Raw genomic sequence first — 20,000 nt, 5'->3', positions numbered from 1 at the left:
TCTGTGTTGTAAAGATACTTTGCATCTGGAAAGTGTTCACAGCGCTTCACTTTCCCACATTGTGTGATGTTACAGTCTTATTCCAAAAGGGATTCAATTCATTATTTTCCTCAAAATTCTACAAACAATACCCATAATGACCACGTGAAAGAAGTTTGTTTGAAATCTTTACAAATTTATTAAAAATAAAGAACAAAAAAAGCACATGTACATAAGTATTCACACCCTTTGCTCAATGCTTTGTTGAAGCAGCTTTGGCACTAATTACAGCCTCAAGTCTTTTTGAGAATGATGCTACAGGCTTGGGACACCTATTTTTGGGCAGTTTCTCCCAGTCTTCTTTGCAGGACCTCTCAAGCTCCATCAGGTGGGATGGGGAGCGTCGGTGCACAGCCATTTTCAGATCTCTCCAGAGATGTTCAATCGGGTTCAAGTCTGGGCTCTGGCTGGGACACTCAAGGACGTTCACAGAGTCGTCCTGTAGACACTCCTTCGTTATCTTGGCTGTGTGATTAGGGTTATTGTCCTGTTGGAAGATGAATCTTCGCCCCAGTCTGAGGTCCAGAGCGCTCTGGAGCAGGTTTTCATCAAGGATGTCTCTGTACATTGCTGCATTCATCTTTCCCTCGATTCTGACTAGTCTCCCAGTTCCTGCTGCTGAAAAACATCCCCACAGCATGATGCTGCCACCACCATGCGTCACTGTAGGGATGATATTGGCCAGGTGATGAGTGGTGCCTGGTTTCCTCCAGACATGACGCTTGTCATTCAGGCCAAAGAGTTCAAGCTTTGTCTTGGTCTTGGTCTGAGAGTCCTTCAGGTGTCTTTTGGCAAACTCCAGGTGGGCTGTTATGTACCTTTCACTGAGGAGTGTCTTCCGTCTGGCCACTCTACCATACAGGCCTGATTGGTGGAGTGCTGCAGAGATGGTTGTTCTTCTGGAAGGTTCTCCTCTCTCCACAGAGACATGCTGGAGCTCTGTCAGAGTGGCCATCGGGTTTTTGGTCACCTCCCTGACTAAGGCCCTTCTCCCCCGATCGCTCAGTTTGGCCGGGCGGTCAGCTCTAGGAAGAGTCCTGCTGGTTCCAGACTTCTTCCATTTACGGATGATGGAGGCCACTGTGATCATTGGGACCTTCAATGCTGCAGAAATGTTTCTGTACCCTTCCCCAGATCTGTGCCTCGATACAGTCCTGTCTCGGAGGTCTACAGACAGTTCCTTGGACTTCATGGCTTGGTTTGTGCTCTGACATGCAGTGTTAACTGTGGGACCTTATATAGACAGGTGTGTGCCTTTCCAAACCATGTCCAATCAACTGAATTTACCACAGGTGGACTCCAGTCAAGCTGTAGCAACCTCTCAAGGATGATCAGTGGAAACAGGACGCACCTGAGCTCAATTTTGGGTGTGAATACTTATGTACATGTGCTTTTTTTGCTTATTATTTTTAATAAATTTGCAAAGATTTGAAACGAACTTCTTTCACGTGGTCATTATGGGGTGTTGTTTGTAGAATTTTGAGGAAAATAATGAATTGAATCCATTTTGGAATAAGACTGTAACATCACACAATGTGGAGAAAGTGACGCGCTGTGAATACTTTCCGGATGCTCTGTACATTGGGAACTAAACTCTGCGTGTGTGTGTGTGTGTGTGTGTGTGTGTGTGTGTGTGTGTGTGTGTGTGTGACAGGAGCAGGAGAAGATGGAAAAAGAGAGCAGGCGTGTTAGTACCCTTCAGGAAGTGGAGACGTGCACATCGCAACTTAAACTACTCCTGAACCAACAACATACACAACACACTCCAGAGATGCAGGTCCGTGTGTACAGTGTGTGTGCAGTATGTGTACTGTGTGTATGTGTGTACAGTGTGTGCGCAGTGTGTGTGCAGTAGGGAGTGTATATAGTAAATAGGAAGTCGATTAGAATGGGAATTATTCACATTGATATAATAAATGAATGTAAATGTGTTGATTTGCCTCTCAGCTGTTTAGCTTGTTTATAGCGTCACTGCTGCCAGCTAGAAACTCAATAAAACAATGAATTTCACGTGTGCGTGTGTGCGTGTGTTTGTTGGTGTGTGTGTGTGTGTGTGTGTGTGTTTGCAGGATCTGTATGAGCGCTGTGATAGGCTGAGGTCAAGCCTTTTCCGATTGGCCAGTGACACTGTCGACAACGATGAGGCTTTAGGTTATCATCAAACACACACACACACACACACACACACACACACACACACACACACATATATACTCTCTCCCTCTACTTGTCCTTCCTGTTGCTGAAACATACCAGATCACTAACTCTGCATGTGTGTGTATGTGTGTGTAGCTGAGATCCTACGCAGGAATGATGAACTCACACATGTTATGAATCTGTACAGAGAGAAAACACAGAAACCACAAACAGAGACGGACACGACACTGGGTAAACACTCCATCACCGATACACTCCAACACTGTCTTCTGATTGGCTGTGGTATTGTTAGGTGTGCTCTCATTGGCTCAGACTAGAATGATGTATTCTGATTGGTTCTGTAATGTTTGCTGTTTTTTGCCTGGTCACACACATTTACATTTATATTTATTCATTTAGAAGATGCTTTTATCCAAAGCGACTAAAAATGAGGAAATCAGGCAAAGCGATATATCAAGCAGACAACAATACGAGTAGTGCTACTGTACAAGATCTTTAATTGAGTTCTAGAGGAACAAAAGGGACCTCATGTCTCTCGGAGTAGACACTGCTGGACGTCGGTCATTAACTGATCGCTGATCGCGTGAGGAAAAATTAACCTCGAGAAGAGTGTTGAGGTAGGGAGGTGTTGAGGTTCAATTTGATGCGGGTGGCTACAGGAAGCCAGTGGAGGAGATGAAGTGGGGTGTGACGTGGGTTCTTTTGGGCTGGATGAAAACAAGGCATGCTGCTTCATTCTGATTCATCTGAAGGGTTCTGATGGAGCTGCTGAGATGGTTGGATTTTCTTGACATTGTACAGAATGAACCTTCAGGACCATGCAGGTGTTGAAATGTGGTCCATGAAGGTCAAGTGGTCATCAAAAGTCACCCCAAGGTTCCTGGCCGTCCTGGTTGGCTTGAGTGTGGTTGAGCCGAGCTGTACAGTGAGGTTGTGGTTGATTGGGGGGCAGGGATGGGATGACGAGAAGCTCAGATTTTGCCAAGTTGAGCTTAAGGTGGTGTTTCCTCATCCAGGCTCAAATGTCCGACAGGCAAGCAGAGATACGTGCAGAGACAGATGGATCTTCAGGTTGGAAGGACAAATAGGCCCCAGAGATGTAGTATAAATAGAAAAGAGCAGTGGACTCAGAACCGAGCCCTGGGGAACCCCAGTTGTGAGTTGCTGAGATTCAGAAGCCCCTCTCCTCCACAGTACCTTGAAGGATCTATCTCAGAGTTAGGATTCCACCCAGCGTAGAGCCGTTACAGTGATGTCTAGACCGGAGAGAGCTGTCAGGAGGATCTGATGGTTCAGAGTGTTAAAGGCAGCAGAGAGGAGTAGGATGAGGACACATGATCTGGAGGTTGATCTTGCTAGACGTAAGGCTTCAGTGACGGAATGCAGAGTGGTCTCTGTGGAGTGACTGGTTTTGAAGACAGACTGTTCTGTTCTGTAACGTTTGCTCTTTTCTGATCAGTGAGTCCTGTGAAGTCCTATCACCTGATTGATTTCTCGCTGCTGGGAGATAGCGCCCCCTGTGGCCAAGTGGAGCAGAGCACAACTCTACTGCAGGATGAAGAGCAGCAGAAAATACACGGTACACACGCTTGTCTCTCTCTCTCTCTCTCTCACACACACACACACACATTACAGTGGAGTTTCCTTATTGCTGATGCAGTGTGTAGTTATATTTTAGTGATGCCCTGTAGCATTGTCTTTTTTAATACTTCTTTTCCTAAAATGATGATGATGATGATGGTAATGATGGTGATAATGATGAACATGGCATGATGAAGATGATGGTGGTGATGATCATGAAGATGATGATGGTGGTGATGATGGAGGTGATGATGATGGAGGTGATGATGAAGATGATGGTGGTGATGATCATGAAGATGATGATGGTAGTGATCATGATGGTGGTGATAATCATGAAGATGATAATGATGGGGATGATGGTGGTGGTGATGATGGTGGTGATGATGATGATGATGATGATGGTGGTGATGATGGTGGTGGTGGTGATGATGGTGGTGATGATGATGATGATGATGATGATGGTGGTGATGATGATGATGATGGTGGTGATGATGATGGTGGTGATGATGATGAAGATGATGATGGTGGTGATGATCATGAAGATGATGATGATGGTGGTGATGATGAAGATGGTGATGAAGATGACGGTGATGGTGGTGATGATGATGATGGAGGTGATGAAGATGATGATGGTGATTGTTTTTTTTGTATTTTAGGGGCAGATTCAGGCAGAAACACCCTCGGTGTGAAATCCTACCTCGATGAACTGTTACAGGTTTTTATCACACTTCATAATATATTATTATTTAAAGGTTTTTACTTTTATGCAGTTTGCACGTGCTGATAATCAGTTCTCCAACAATTTGTGATATTTAAAAAGGAGAATGTTGTAGGCCCACATCCCCCGAGTTTCCCTCGGAAGGAGGCTCCCTATCTAGGCGGTGTGTTAGAGATAATGCATGTCTCACTTGGAAAGGAGTGTAGCGACACATTTCTTGTAGGAAAACATGTCCTAGTGGAAAAGTCCATCCCATAAACTTGTTTACTTGTTCAGAGCACATACGAGTGTGTGTGGAAGAACACGGGGGACGTGGTGTACTCCGAGTGAAGTGTTATGCAGTGACTTTTTAAAATGATGTAGTTTAATAAGAATGAGATTAGGAAAGGGAATATCAGTCCATGGCGTTAGATCACACATGATGTCTGTTTGCAGTTGGAGGACACGGTGAAGGTTACGAGAGAGACAGGACAAATGGAGATGGCGTACAGAAATGAAGACTACAATACCCATAATGCATCAGTATTAGCAGCAATGTGAGTGAAAGCTGGGAAATGGAGTATTTCAGTTCTTTTGTGACTTTAAGTTCTGAGATGTTGCTCTTGCTGCTCTTCAGTGAACCAGAGCTTCGGTCCAGATCAGCTTCCAGAGACAATCAGCCAGTCGGTCCAGGTGGTCTTCCTGAACCCCGCCCTGTTTCATCCCTCTCTGACATCACTGTCTCTCTGGACTCTATTACGCCCAGTGAGTGACATGTCCAGTGACAAATGGGAATGTGGGAGAATATGATGTGTCTAAATCACATGAAGACTAGAAGATTTATTTAATGTATTGAGGTGTGTGTGTGTGTGTGTGTGTGTGTGTGTGTGTGTGTGTGTGTGTTGTAGGTCACATTAAGCCGATAACAGTGTTTAATCATCGTGGTGTACATGTCTCTCTGCACTTCACTAAAGAAGCTCTTCCATCTCACCCTGATGTTGCTGTCATCATCGTGTCTGTGGTTAACACTTCGCCACTTCCTGTTTCTGACTTCCTCTTCCTGGCTGCTGTTCCCAAAGTAAAGATGCACTTGTTTACTCTGAGTAGCATTTTATCCTGTCACTTTTAATGAAACCTGAGAAACACACTTTACACAAAATCGTTATAAAACTCTGTGTTTAATAAAGTTTTAAATGCATTTTTTTATTAATGATATATAATTTGTAATAATAAGTAATAACAAGAGTCTGTCATTGTGTCCACATTCCAAAACAACTCGCACTGTCCAGGCATTCATCTTCATCCTGCAATCATCATCACTTCATTCATCTACATTCATCTTCATTCATCTACATCTCTCTCTCTCTCTCTCTCTCTCTCTCTCTCTCTCTCTCTCTCAGAGCATGTGTGTGAGGCTGCAGGCAGCTACAGGAAGCACATTACCGCCGTACAGCCCTCTGCTGCCCCCTGCTGCCCTCTCTCAGATACTTCTGCTCTCCAACCCACTCAGGGTATGAATCATGACATCATGAGTTATTCTGGGATCAGAAATGTAACACTGGGGTCATTAAGAGGTCACATAGGTCAATGTGGGGTCAGGAAGGTAATACTGGGGTCATTTTGAGGTCACAAAGTTCATTCTGAGGTTCTAGGTCCTGTAGTTATTTTACACAGTAGATGTATTGATCTGATCATGTGATCGGGACATCTCTGATGCTGTGTATAGTATATTGGTGATGTGATTATCAGTACCAGGGTTTATACTCATTTATACATATATAATTATATTATGCTATTTCGTTTGTTTGTTTGTGTGTGTGTGTGTGTGTGTGTGTGTGTGTGTGTGTGTAGAAGCCGGTGCGTCTGCGTTTCAGAGTGACTCTGAGTCTCGGACAGGAGCGTCTGCAGCAGGATGGAGACATCGACCAGTTCCCTCAGTGGAATTCTTGGATTCACCTTTGACCTTTAATATTTTGTCACATGAACACAGCAACCTGGACTATGTGTGTGTGTGTGGGTGTGTGTTTGTGTGTGTGTGTGTGTGCTCTGAAATAAAGAAGATAGAAACTTGGTAAAGTTTTGAAATCATCTGAACAGGCTGATCAGACACTCGCCGTCACTCTGAGAATGCCATCATCCTTATTTTACTCGGACGAGGGTGTCGTCAAGGTTGTCCTTCATCCCCTCTGCTTTTTGCTGTCGCTATCGAGCCGCTGTCTATCGCATTAAGATCTTCTCCCTTGTTTAAAGGAATAGTTCGATATGGTGTAGAGTACAAATTGTCGCTATATGCTGATGATTTGTTATTGTATGTACCCGATCCTGCTGCCTCTATGCCTGCTGTCTTGGGTGTTCTGGAGACCTTCGGGGTCTCAGGTTATAAATTAAATTTGGATAAAAGCGACTGTTTTCCTGTCAATACTGCAGCATTTTCTCTCCAACAGTCAGATCTACCGTTTCGATTTAGTCAGTAAGGGTTTAAATACCTAGGTATCAACGTGACACGTTCTTTATCTAATCTTTCATCAGCTAACTTCACTCCCCTTATCTCAAAGGTTAAATCCAACATTCAGAGTTGGGGTAACCGCCCCCTTTCTCTAATTGGCAGAATGAATGTCGTCAAAATGAATATATTACCGAAGTTTCTTTTCTTGTTCCAGCAAGTGCCTCTTTCTCTGCCAAAATCATTCTTCGATTCATTGGATAAGATAATTAGTACTTTTATTTGGGGAGGGAAGCCACCAAGGGTCCGTAAATCTTTATTGCAGATGTAGACTTAGTGGAGGACTTGCATTACCCAATTTTCAATTCTGTTACTGGGCTGCGCACATCCATAAACTCTGCTACTGGGTTAAATCTCCTGGATCTTCTTGGTCTAAATTGGAACTATCATCTTGTAGGGAATCCTCTTTACCTGCTTTACTTTACTCCTCTTTACCTACAAAACTCTCCCTATATACTGATAATCACGTTGTCCTCAACACACTTAAGACTTGGTATCAATTTAGACGGCGCTTTAAATTTGTAGGTGCATCCTCTTTGTGTCCTTTAGTCAACAACCTTCTATTTCCTCCATCATGTTTGGACTCTACATTCTCAGTATGGTATGACAAGGGTATTAACCCTCTTACCCCTAAGTTCCCACAGTATTATGTCCCATAACCCTGTATTCCCCAGAGAAACAGCACGCCGACCCTGAGTTCCCGGGCCAAAATCAACATTTTAATTTGAACATTTTTAGGCCTTGAAACAACTTATAATAATGTATTTGTGTAATATTACTTTGAAAATGAAGCAGTTCAGTGTTTTTACTAAACTTATAGCACAATTCTTAACTAGAGAAATGATGAAAAAATGCTCGCTAAAATCCTTCTACTCGTTTAGAAGTACCATACGAGCATCAGCGTGGTCAATGCCTTCATAAATAATAAATAAATAAATGCATTTTAGCGCCAAAAGTCAAGTTTCCGGTGGTAGCAGCAGGTGGTGTTTTCACGAATGCACAGAGAGGGTCAGGTCATGACTCCAGACCCCTGCAGTGTCAGTCGCGCTGGTTGATGCTGAAGATGAAGACGGATCAGGATCCGAATCAGGAGAGTTTGCGTCTCTATCAGTTTCGGTTTCGGTTTCGGTTTCAACATCGCCTGAACTTTCACTGCTGTCTCTATCTAGAATCCTCGCTCGCGCCTGTGTGACTGTGTGTGTTTTCTCTTTTTCACTGTTTTAGATGTACCTGTGTTCACTGTAGGTGTAACTTTAGCTGGAACACGATTAGCTTTGCGCTTTGGCACTGTTAGTTCACTTCTACTAGTGCACCAATATTCACGCTCGGATCTTCATCGTAATGACGGCATAATGTCGTAATCACGTTGTGACGTCATCAACCTTCCGGGTCAAAAAATAATAATTAAATAAGTAAGGAATCATAGCAGAGTAATGCCGGTACACCGGCCTCACGGGGATAACGTTTACATTGTAAATCCTCTATATCGGCCTTACGGGGATTTGGCATAGACGACCAAGCCGGTATATCGTCCTTACAGGAACAGATCAAAGACGACCAAGCCGGTATATCGTCCTTACAGGAACAGATCAAAGACGACCAAGCCGGTATATCGTCCTTACGGGAATAGATCAAAGACGACCAAGCCGGTATATCGTCCTTACGGGAACAGATCAAAGACCGCCAAGCCGGTCTATCGTCCTTACGGGAATAGATCAAAGACGGGTAAGACGGTTTTTCGGCCATACGAGGTAAGAGGGTTAAACAAGTTAGAAATCTGTATGCCGATGGTGTCTTTGATAGCTTTGCCAATCTGTCATCTACTTATGACCTCCCTGTGACGCATTTTTTTCGGTATTTTCAAATTCGGAATTTCGTTTCTAGATGTTTTCCTGATTTCCCCTCTGCGCCTCCTGAACAGGTTGGGAAAGCTTGTTTTCAAACAATCCACATCAGAGAGGAATGATTTCTAGGATTTATGATTTCATTCTGGCGTTAGGTAGTGAGGCGAGTAACAAAATTAGGAATGCGTGGGAAACGGAGTTAGGAGTACAGATAAGTGAGGAGTGTTGGGAACGTGCTATAGGGAGGGTACAGTCTACCACTTCCTGTGCTCGTCTTGGACTTATACAGTTCAAAGTTTTACACAGAGTCCATCTGTCCAAGTCGAGACTTTTTGTGATGTATCCAGAAGTAGAGGACAAGTCTGATGGCTCTCCCTGTCATCTTGGCCATATGTTTTTCTTCTGCCCAGATCTCCATGGTTTTTGGACTGGTTTCTTTACTGTCATGTCCACTATTCTCAGGGTAGATTTAAAGCCTTGCCCACTGATTGCTGTATTTGGGATTCCTGATGACTCAGTTCCACTGAACTCGATACAAAAGGATGTTTTTGCTTTCACATCCCTTATAGCAAGACGTTCCCTACTGTTGCATTGGAAGTCTGCTAAATACCCATCTATCTCCCAGCGGCTAAAGGACGTGATGTTTTTTTCTAAAACTCGAGAAAATAAGATATACGATGAAGGGTTGTATGGACAAGTTTTTTTTTTTTATAAATGGCATCCCTTTATCGTATACTTTATGGAGTTACAGACACTTCCCACTTAAATTTTTGTGCCTGTTGTTGGATTTTACAATATCTATATAACCAGCGATAGTTATTGGGTAGCCATGATGAGCCGGTGGGGCGGGGGGCGGGTTTACTTTTAATTTTGTTTTCCTTTGTTTGTATAAAAAGAAAAAAAACCTGTGAATGTTTACTGATGTGTGTTGCTCAATTTGTTTTTTGTTTTGTTTTTTTTCTTCTTTCTCAATGGAATATTTGGGAAAGGAGGGGAGGAGAGAAGAAAAAAGGTGATGTTCAGCAGACATGTTTGGTAGACGTGTTCAGCAGAAATGTCCAGCAGAAATGTTCAATAAAAATGAAACTGGAAAAAAAAAAAAAAAGAATTCCATCATCCTCGAGAACTGAAAGGAAAACATGGCCACGCCCCTAACAGGTCATTTAATTTCAGCTGCCTTCAGGACCAGATAATACTCTAGAATCAAAAATGTCCACTTTTATAAACACTTTTAAATTCTGGTCAGAGATTTTTGGTCAGATGTTCTCCCCGTGCTTCGGGGCTTTCCTCTGGGTATTCCGATTTCCTCCCCTAGTCCAAACACATGGGTTGTAGACTGATTGGTATCTATAAATTGCCCATAGTGTGTGTGTGTGTGTGTGTGTGTGTGAGAGAGAGAGATTCTGCCCCAGGGTTGGAACCCTGCTCCAGGCTCCCCGTGACCCTGTGTAGGATAAGTGCTACAGAAGTGGATGGAGGGACTGTGATTGGTCAGAAAGTGTCGATTAGTTTTCTATAACAGCAGCTCTGACAGTAGCGCAGGTTTATATTAATCTGCACGTTCTGATATGTTATTGTGACCCTCATTCATTTTCCTTCCACTTTTGTCTGGTTGGTGTTGTGGTGGCAGCTGGCTGAGAAGCTCAGTCCAAAGTTCTCTATCCTCCACCACAGATTCCAGCTGCTCCTGGGGGGAACGCCAAACATTCCCAAAGTAACTGTGGGATATAATCTTTCCAGTGGGTCCTGTGTCTGCCCTGGGGACTCCGTCCAGTGGGATGTTCTGATATAGCTCTCCTCAGAGCTCACTGGGGAGGTGCTTGTAAGGTGCCTGCCCAATCTCAACTGACTCCTCTCGATTCAGAGGAGCAGTAGCTCTGCTCTGAGGTTTTCTTGGAATGTTCAGCTCCTCAGCCTATCATGGAGAGTAAGCCCAGCAACCCTGCTGAGGAACCTCGTTTCCACCACCTACTCACAACCTTCTTTCAGTTACTACCCATAGCGGAGTATCAGGACATAGACTAATCTTACACTGAGCTTCAAACTGAGCTCCAGCTTCACCACCACAGAGCAGTACAACAGCTGATGTATGCAACACTGATGCTGACCCAATCCCTCTATCAATCTCACACTTTCATTTTCTATCACTCGTGAATCCAAAGATCCATCAATTCCTCCACCAGGGTGAGGTCTCTCCACTCACAGCTCTTTTCTGAGAGAGAAACATGGCCTCATACTTGGAGGTCCTGGATTTCCTGGATTTCATTCCAGCACTTCTTTCTTTACACAGTGAAATGTTTCCGTGTCAGATGTCAGGTTCAGATGATGCCGAGTGAACAACATCAGCAAATAATACTGTTACCACTAGCGCCCTATATTTGATATCTCTCTATCTATGGCTTTTCATTTATAACATGTCCATGAAAACCACAGACAAGAGTGTAGACCAGTCACACCCATGACAAGTCCGAAACTGTTCAAATGGTACCGACTTCACACCAAAAGGATCAACAGATGGTACGAATGGTTACGTTCCTCCGTCTCCTGAGGTGCTGAATGTTTTACCAGAACAGCTTTGGGACCATCTTTTAACATGGCTTTTCCAAACTCCTGCCAGGCCTGAGTTTTCACTTCTGCACCTGGTTTTGCTGTAGACCTTCAGGCTCTCCTATACCTCTCAAATGAATCAGGAGAGCCCTTCTTGAGCATTTCTTGGAATCCCAAATCCTTCCACTTGACAGCTTCCCCCACCCCTGGTGTCCAGCAGTGTTTCCTACAGTTAGCGCTGTGACAGGCACCAACAGCTTTCTGGCCCCGGCTTCTAGCAGCTGCCTCTGTGATTGAGGACTTGAACATGAGCCATTCAGACCATTTGTAGGCTGGAGTTAAATTAGTCTCTAGCTGAAACTTCTGCCAGATGTTCCCAAGCAACCCGGAACGGAAAGATCTCGGGTTTCACAGGTAAATCTAGCCAGAGCCCTGATCAATGAATCCAACTTGCCACCAAGTGATGATCATTTGAAGCTCTGCCTGTCTCTTTACCCAAGTGTCCAAAACATACGGTCTCACGTCTGATGATACCATCAGTGACTGACCTCTGGCCCAAGAGTTCTGGTACTAAATCATAAAGTTATATACTTCTTCACATCCCATGGCTTGAATAGTAGTCTAATAACAGGTTCAGCTGTGAGAGGACGTTCCTCCCAATCACACAGTCTAAGTGTCTCCATCATTCCCAACATGAGCACTGAAGTCCCTCAGAAGCACTATGGAGTCAGTATAAAGTTCCCTCTCGAGCACCTGCTCCTCGTCCACTGGGAACCACACCAACTGTGAGGCCTTCAGCCTGGAACTGCTGAGTGTCTCCACAACAGCACACACGGTTTTATATCACATTCATCACAGTTTTTACAGCACACAAACACACACACACACACACACACACACACACACACACACACACACACAGGGTAAAAAGTGAAACAACGAACACCTCATTCCAACACACACTGAATGAAACATGCAGTGTACAAATCTTCATATCTGACTTCCTTTTCCAATTACACTGCCATCCAAAATAACAGGAAATGATCATCACCCCATCTGTAAATGCTTTCAGAATGTGTGTGTGTATATATATATAATGTGTGTGTGTGTGAGAGAGAGAGAGAAAGAGAGAGAGAGAGAGAGAGAGAGAGAGAGAGTGGGAGTGGTTAAGAGTGGACATTCAGTGCTGTCAGGAACTTTCACTTTATTTGTTGGGTTCACACACACACACACACACACACACACACACACACACACACACACACACACACACACACTGGAGGTTCTCCTCGTGCTTTGAGATGGAAGTGTGTGCTTTCTCTTCGTTATTCACAGTATTGTGCCTGGGACTGTATGGGAAATCTACATATGCAGGTGAGCAGGGTGTGTGTGAAAGTATACATATATGTGTGTGTGTGTGTGTGTGTGTGTGTGTGTGTGTGTGTGTGTGTGTGTGTGTGTGTGATATTTTATTTCATTAATAATAAACGTGCTCTATATATTAAGATAATTACCTGTCAGGCACATTGACTTGTGAACCTGCTTAATTTATGTTCGGAGAATCCTCACTCACTGTTCTGTATTAAATCACAGCAGCGTTCGAAAATATCCACAGTATTAAATAAGTGACACAACGACAACAACAAAGACCAGTAGATCAGACTAACCCCGCGTTCACACTAACACACAGCAAGCAGTCCATACAGGATTTCAGAGGTCTTTTTATTGTTGAGGCCAAACATGCTGGATTTTTCTGCAGCTTTTTTCTAAATTTGCGATGCAGTTTGCGTTGTGTTTTTTTCAGAAAACTACTCGGATCTGCGAAGTCGCAGTCGCACTACATGGTTTCGCACTGTCTTTCGCAGTGATGTTTGCTTGATTTTGCGATCATTTCTGTGATGGTGAAATCCTGCAGGGACTGAACAAGTGACGGGAGAACACGAAACCATGATTCCGGGAATCAAAGAAATTTCAGACCACATGTGTGCTGTAGGATTGGTCCGAGGAATCGGTGGAGACAATCATATGGATTTATGCCTTTACAGCATCATACTTAAAGTGCAGAGTCGAGAGAAATCCCTCAGTAGTGTGAGCTTAGGAAAGAAGTTCATCCAAAGACACAGAGTTTCAGAGCGCTCTCCTTCCTCAGCACTTTTTTGAGGCCGGATTTAAACACACAGGAAGTGTAAAAGTGAGCGACATGGCAAACAGCGACTCTGCCACATCGAAAACAACCACCAAAGGACAAGAAGCAAAAAATAAATCCAGCAATGAAGTGAAGGAGGGCGTTATCTTTACACAGCAAATGTCCAGGACTTGGAACACAGCGTGAGTAGTGTGAGCAAAGTCTGGAAAACAGTCTGGAAAACAGAGTACTGGAGGTCTCGAGCTTTGAAACACTGAGGAAAATGGTGATAAACGGGAGAACGTTGGAGATATGGCATGCTAGTAAAAATTCCTGGAGGTCATCACAGACGGTTTTTGGACAGTCGGCCGTTTAAATATATCACCACTGGACTGGAATGAGTAGATCCTCATTCCTCTAACATCCATGCAGCTCAATCACAATGAGCTCTTACTGTAATGTGACTCAGAGGAAAATGTTCTACATCCAAACATACAAAGCATGCAACAGGAAGGAAAGGTGAGGTTCATTTGGAGCCAGAGCGCTGTAGATGGAAGATAAATGTGCTGTGCGCTTCCTGATAGACTTCCTCTCCTGAACCACTCTGCCGTTTTATTCAGGAGTCCCATGAATGGACGAGTTACAGCTGGTACTAATGACCCGTTTACATTGATTCTGTTTGTCAGTGCTGGGATTTAAACTCACAGCCTTCTGATCAGTAGGCCAAAGCCTTAACTTTTATCTTTAATGCTCTTTTAAACAAATAAGCGAGCGTGAGAACAATTCTGGGAAATTACAGAGAACCCTGAATTACACAAAGTACAAACGGCTCCCCCTGGTGGAAAATCTATTAACGTCTACTGTACACGTACACGTCTGTAAATACTAGTGTACAAAAGACTGATCATAAAATAAAAATTGCACCCAGTGCGTTAAGAAAAACATTATGATAAATAATCTGTGCTTTGAGATCGTTAATGACATTAAATCCTTCCTGGTGTGAAATAGATTAAATTATACCTTAAACATGACTGCATGTGTTTCATTCTCTAACTTCATAACATTTCTACTGAACAATCATAAAACACTAAGTTGTTCAGAACCAGCTGATGATAAACCTAACCCACTTCTCCACAGTTACTACATCTGGAATAAAGTCTAAATAACACAAATCTCTACATTTCCAGATGTGTTGATGATAATGGCTTTAAATGATAACGGCCTTTTTTATATCTTAAACCTGTACTTTAACATTGTTATTGGACTGCATTATTCCAGATGTGCTATTATTATTATTATTATTATTATTAAAACTGCACTACTCTATCGGAATAATTTTATATTAAAAACACTGGAAACTCGTTCTGTAATTCAAATCCTGTTGGAAACTGAACACTTTTTCTGTTTATTATACATAGAATGTACCTATCCTATTCTCTCTCCACCGTCTCTGCTGGTGGAGTATGGAGACCCTGCTGAAGTGAACTGCTCCATACCGAACAAACCTGTGACAAAATACCTACTGGGTTGGGAGTCAAAAACATCACCGAACAGTACAGACAGTGAGACGAGTGTGGTGTGGAAGGTGGACAAGCTGACGGATTGGGAGGAAGTTGTAGGACTTGGGTGTTATTTGACAGTGGGAGGCGTGGAAAATCAATGTGAGAGTAATGTAACTCTCACCATTTACAGTGAGTACCATCATCTCATTAAACCTGATTTCCTTCTCATTGTGTAGAGCGTTATCATAATCAACACGGTTCACTGAGCTGTGACTCGCTCTGCTTCAATCATCTCATCACATCCTGAAGAGAGGGGTGTTCGATTATTAATCAAAACAATTACATGTACAGTGTGTGTGTGTGTGTGTGTGTGTGTGTGTGTGTGTGTGTGTGTGTGTGTGTTCACAGAGAAGCCAGACAGTGTTACACTGAGGTCTGTGTCTGATGTGTGGGTAGAAGGAGATCAGAGAGAGCTGAGGTGTGAGATTGAGAACGTCGGTCCTGGATATAACCTCAGTGTGCGCTGGAGCAGAGCAGATCCGAAACACGGCAATAATTTCACACAATTCAATGAAACGTCGTTCCCAGACCTGAAAAAGGAGATGAGGAGTGTGAACAAGACAGTGAACCTAGCCGTTACACCCAGCCGTGAGGACGATGGAGTACAGTATCAGTGTGCAGCTGTGCTGAATCTGGACAAAGAGAAAGTGTACACATCAGAACCAATCAACATCACTGTACACTGTGAGTAACAAGGTTAACATTAGCATTAGCTACACAAAGTCAAGGTTAGCCCTGACTATACATTAGGACTAGTTATATTGAGGTCTCAGCTAGCATGATGGTGGTGGAGAATGATTAGCATGCTAAGAACATCAGCAACTAGCATGTCAGTGCTTAAACCGTCACAAACAGTGTGTTCCTCTGCCTAATCCACATGCACCGCTGCTGCTGCAGCACAGGGTTTCTCTCCACACTGTCACTAACACCATATATTTACACATTTTAGTAATAAATCCCACTTTCTGCAGCGGTGTAAAGAAGAGACGCCGTCTGATGAAAGACGTGAAAGAGAGCTAGCACCGGTACAGTGGGAGAGATCAGATTTAATGATGTTGTACTGTGATGTTATATCTGTCCATCCACTTGATCCAGTCTCTCTCTCTCTCTCTCTCTCTCTCTCTCTCTCTCTCTCAGATAAACCAAACATAGCACAGCCTTTAGACGAGGGTCTATCAGTACCTGAAGGTGAAAGCCTGATGATAAACTGCTCAGCAGATGGAAACCCCAGCCCTCATTATAAGTGGACTGTACTTAATAACACAACCATCTCAAACTCCTCCATCATCATCAGCAGTGTCCGTAAAGAAGACCAGGGTCAGTACACCTGTACCGCCTACAATTCCCTGGGCAATACAACAAGGATCGTGACTGTAACGGTTATAGGTGAGTGTGAAATCTACATTAATCACACGAATACACACCTACAAGAAAGAGGCCACATGCAACGTACTTCCTTCACACATTAGTGGCTGTGAAGGTCAGGAATGCTGCACTGATCTGTACAGAAACAGGAGGTTTGGGACAGAAATGTTTCTCCTGTATCTCAGTGCTAATCAGATGTTTAGTTAGCAGCCTACAGAAACACACAAACCAGTTCTCTCAATTCCAGTCACTGTCAGATTCATTCATTTTCTTTCCGCTGGTCCTGTTGCTGGATCGAGGTGGCATCACACTGAGGCGGTCAGTCCAGACGTCTCTGTCCACATACACAGATACCAGCAGCTCCTCCTGGGGGATCCACAGACGTTCCCAAGAGATATAATCATTAAAGAAATAACATGGCAGAGGAAGCTCGGTGGATTGGAAGGTTGTGAGTTTAAATCTCAGCACCACCAAGCTCCCACTGTTGAGCAAAACCCTTAACCATCAGCTGCTCAGTTGTATCCTGTCTCGAGTCACTTTGAATACAAGCGTCAGCCAAATGAGGCAGATGAGGTAAATGTAGATCATTTCTCTCGGTCCAGTGTGATGTGTCTGATAGGAACCCATCAGGGGTGTTCTTGTAAGCTTCCCAAACCATCGCAACTCGCTCTTCTTTAGTCAGAGTCTCCACTTGGAGGCTCTCCTGGATTTTCTGACAGATCATGACCATGAGGACAGGGATGTAGATCTCAGTAAACAGAGAGGTTCGTCCTTCTCAAAAGCTGAGCTTCTGCTTCACCATCACATGCGTCTCCCTTTTCCAAAGCCCGAGTTTATTTGGGTGAGTTTCATGACTTTTCGTGCAGTTTCTGAGACATAGTTGGTGTGGAAATCTTGCTGAGACCTGGCAACCCTGCACCGCTTGCAGAGCTCGGGCAGAGCTAACGTTTATGTCATGTTTAATTTTGTTCCATTGTAAAGCACAGCTTTGTTTTCAGATCACGTTAAGTTTTAAGCGTTGTACTTTTCTAACGTTTTAATCAACTGAAAATATAAACCTAAGGCACATATTCAGGCTATATTTATTCTTGTTTAATATAAACTGTATAATATCGAGACTTCACCATATCGTGTTGTATAAATATTTGTGTATTGATACCAAGAACATGTTGATGATGTATTAATAGTTATTTGCTTTATTTATTTACATGGGACACATCATATGTTTTTATCTTACACTCTGATCCTTTTCTCTTCATCAGCTGACAACTGGACATACAGCTTCACTGGTGGGGTATTAGTGGCCATCATAACCGTGTTAGCGTGCGGCGTTGTGTGCTGGGTGTTTTACCGACGCACACGCATGGGTCAATACATCCTGACGCGGCTGATGCCACAGGCACAACGGCCATGTGGGCCACAAGGCTGAGGACCAAGGGCTGTAGATACTGCTGACGTTAACGTCTGTGTAATTATGCTGTGTGCAACTAAATTTCATAATTCTGAATTTCCATCCTCCAATGGGGAAACCAAAGAAATCGCCTCATCACCGGGGAACTCCTACTTAGAACACTGAGAAGGTCTCCTCAACCCCAAGTTCAGCATGTGACATTAAATCAACATTAAATCAACATGGCTGCTCACAACATACACTCTAAACATAGCAGCACTTAACGTAGCTTGCTAGAAAAGATACAGGGGATATAAAAAGTCTACACACCCCTGATAAAATGGCAGGTTTGTGTGATGTAAAAATAAAAAAATGATAAAGAGAAATCATGTCAGAACTCTGTATTGAGTTCTAGCTGTGAGCCGTGAGAAGATCGGACTATTATTCACGCAGGTTATTTTCACAATGTAGTTTTGTATGTAGTTTAGTTTGTGTTTTTAAACTGACTGTAGATCATGCTGTATACTGTGAAGTACAACTGAAACATATCGATGCATTACAGTGTTTTATGGGTATTGTGATGTGAAACTATAATATAAAACCCACTCGTCAGCTTTCACCGTACACTGGAGCAATAAAACCAATCTGAACCTGGCAACCGTGGGTTTTAAATATTAAATGTCATTGCTTAAAACAACTTTGTGTGACATTACTAGTTATTCAGGATGTAATGTAGATGCTGTCTTTTTAGCCATGATGTCTGGGGTAATTGTTCTTCTGAAGTCCTGGATGAGGAAATGGAGAAGGGAAGTGTTTAAAAAGACTGGAATGGAGCCTTTCAGAAAGCACTGAAATCCACACTGCACCTTCAGCACCTCCTAGAGGCTCAGGAAGCTCGGTCTGTATGTGATTCAACACTGCAGTAGGTACCTACCTCATCAGGGAGCACGTCTTCACCAAATTAAAGATTGAAAGTCTTTTTCTACTAATTTATGGCTGATTACATCCGAGGCATTTTCTGCACTTGCTATTGTTTAGTCAGGAAGCAGTCCACACGAGTGTTAATAAAATTAATTCTCTACATATTTCAGCCTAAAAACAAACTTATATATATATATATATAATGTCACTTAAAGCAGTACTTGCTCATCCCAACATTTACACTTACCTGGGTAGAAATTTTGAGACTGACCACTTAAGGAAGCTCTAGAGGACCACCACTAGGACCGTCCCCATCTCCAGCACCTAACAGGCAGGGAGAAAAGTTTAATCAGTCCCTCCTCCAGATGGTTCGAGTGGTATCCATGAGCAAAACCAGAGACGGAGATGAATACTGACCTCCACAGCATTCACACTTCCTGTTTCGGCTTTACTTCCAACTGGACACTCGCTAAGCTTATGAAGGAAAAGTTCAGAAATAAGCTAGAGGACCTACACAATCTGGCGAGAAGGACCTACGAGTGGACAAATGAGAGAAATGATAACACATGCCGTGTTCCAAGAAGAAATATTTGGAGATGTCAGAGCTAAAAGTGAAACAGAACGTCCCATGGGGAGTCACCAAGCACCAGGGCCAAAGTTCCTTACAATAAAGGCATCTTTAATGGATAAAGGCGTCTGCCTAACACTGTAAATGCAAACCTTCTTCATTTAACCCAGTCTTCATGAACTCACCGTTTTATTTATGTTAAGTGTAAGGATCTTTTACTCAGTTTTATCGTTTGAATTTGTGAGCTAGCAGGGCCAGTGTAGGTTGGAGAAGCAGAATATCCTACAGTGCAGACTTCAAGGTGGACACAAGGTTTTGGGAAACGGTACAGGAAGGAAGAACCTGCAGAGGAGTCACAGCCTGCATCTCAGTAGCACACACGTCCTGAAGGAGAAGGGCTTTTAAAAACCTGACCTCTGACCCCCAAGTGTGACTAACGTCAGCACAGGATGTCAGGAACTATGAGCTGTAGAATTACACACTGTTCTAACAGTCTGAGACAACAGCCACAAGACAATACCCCTGTGTGTGTGTGTGTGTGTGAGTGAGTGAGTGAGTGAGAGAGAGAGAGAGAGAGACACACACACACCGGTACAAAAGACTGTGTTTACAGCAGACCTTTATTTAGCCATCAGTGCTCTAGTACAAATAAGAGGAGACAAGTCAGAACCTAAACATGAAGATCAACATGAAACACAAAC

General features: G+C 43.3%; 2 protein-coding genes across 3 annotated transcripts in view; one reads left to right on the top strand and one right to left on the bottom strand.

Annotated features, from left to right (window-relative positions):
- Window positions 1–18,507, top strand: part of LOC108258754 (ADP-ribosylation factor-binding protein GGA2) — a 21,705-nt gene extending 3,198 nt beyond the window's left edge. Inside the window, exons 8-21 of one of the 2 annotated variants that reach the window (XM_017457636.3) lie at window positions 1,694–1,816; window positions 2,109–2,190; window positions 2,332–2,427; window positions 3,656–3,775; window positions 4,434–4,492; window positions 4,931–5,031; window positions 5,112–5,239; window positions 5,383–5,552; window positions 5,875–5,985; window positions 6,326–12,742; window positions 14,912–15,184; window positions 15,404–15,739; window positions 16,193–16,441; window positions 17,683–18,507. In XM_017457636.3, coding sequence (XP_017313125.1) covers window positions 1,694–1,816; window positions 2,109–2,190; window positions 2,332–2,427; window positions 3,656–3,775; window positions 4,434–4,492; window positions 4,931–5,031; window positions 5,112–5,239; window positions 5,383–5,552; window positions 5,875–5,985; window positions 6,326–6,436 — 1,101 coding nt within the window. In that variant the 3' untranslated portion in view covers window positions 6,437–12,742; window positions 14,912–15,184; window positions 15,404–15,739; window positions 16,193–16,441; window positions 17,683–18,507. The remainder of the gene's footprint in view (window positions 1–1,693; window positions 1,817–2,108; window positions 2,191–2,331; window positions 2,428–3,655; window positions 3,776–4,433; window positions 4,493–4,930; window positions 5,032–5,111; window positions 5,240–5,382; window positions 5,553–5,874; window positions 5,986–6,325; window positions 12,743–14,911; window positions 15,185–15,403; window positions 15,740–16,192; window positions 16,442–17,682) is intronic. The other variant, XM_047151455.2, reaches the window with a different exon arrangement.
- A 1,394-nt stretch (window positions 18,508–19,901) lies between these two features.
- cdc37 (cell division cycle 37 homolog (S. cerevisiae)) overlaps window positions 19,902–20,000 on the bottom strand; it is a 4,912-nt gene continuing 4,813 nt past the window's right edge. Inside the window, exon 8 of the mRNA XM_053676143.1 lies at window positions 19,902–20,000. This exon is cut by the window's right edge and continues 743 nt beyond it. The gene's annotated coding sequence lies outside the window, so the exon portion shown is untranslated.

This window comes from Ictalurus punctatus, chromosome 26, assembly GCF_001660625.3.
Source record: "Ictalurus punctatus breed USDA103 chromosome 26, Coco_2.0, whole genome shotgun sequence".
In the NCBI taxonomy this organism is placed as follows: Eukaryota; Metazoa; Chordata; class Actinopteri; order Siluriformes; family Ictaluridae; genus Ictalurus; species Ictalurus punctatus.
This window is presented reverse-complemented; position numbering and strand designations above follow the sequence as displayed.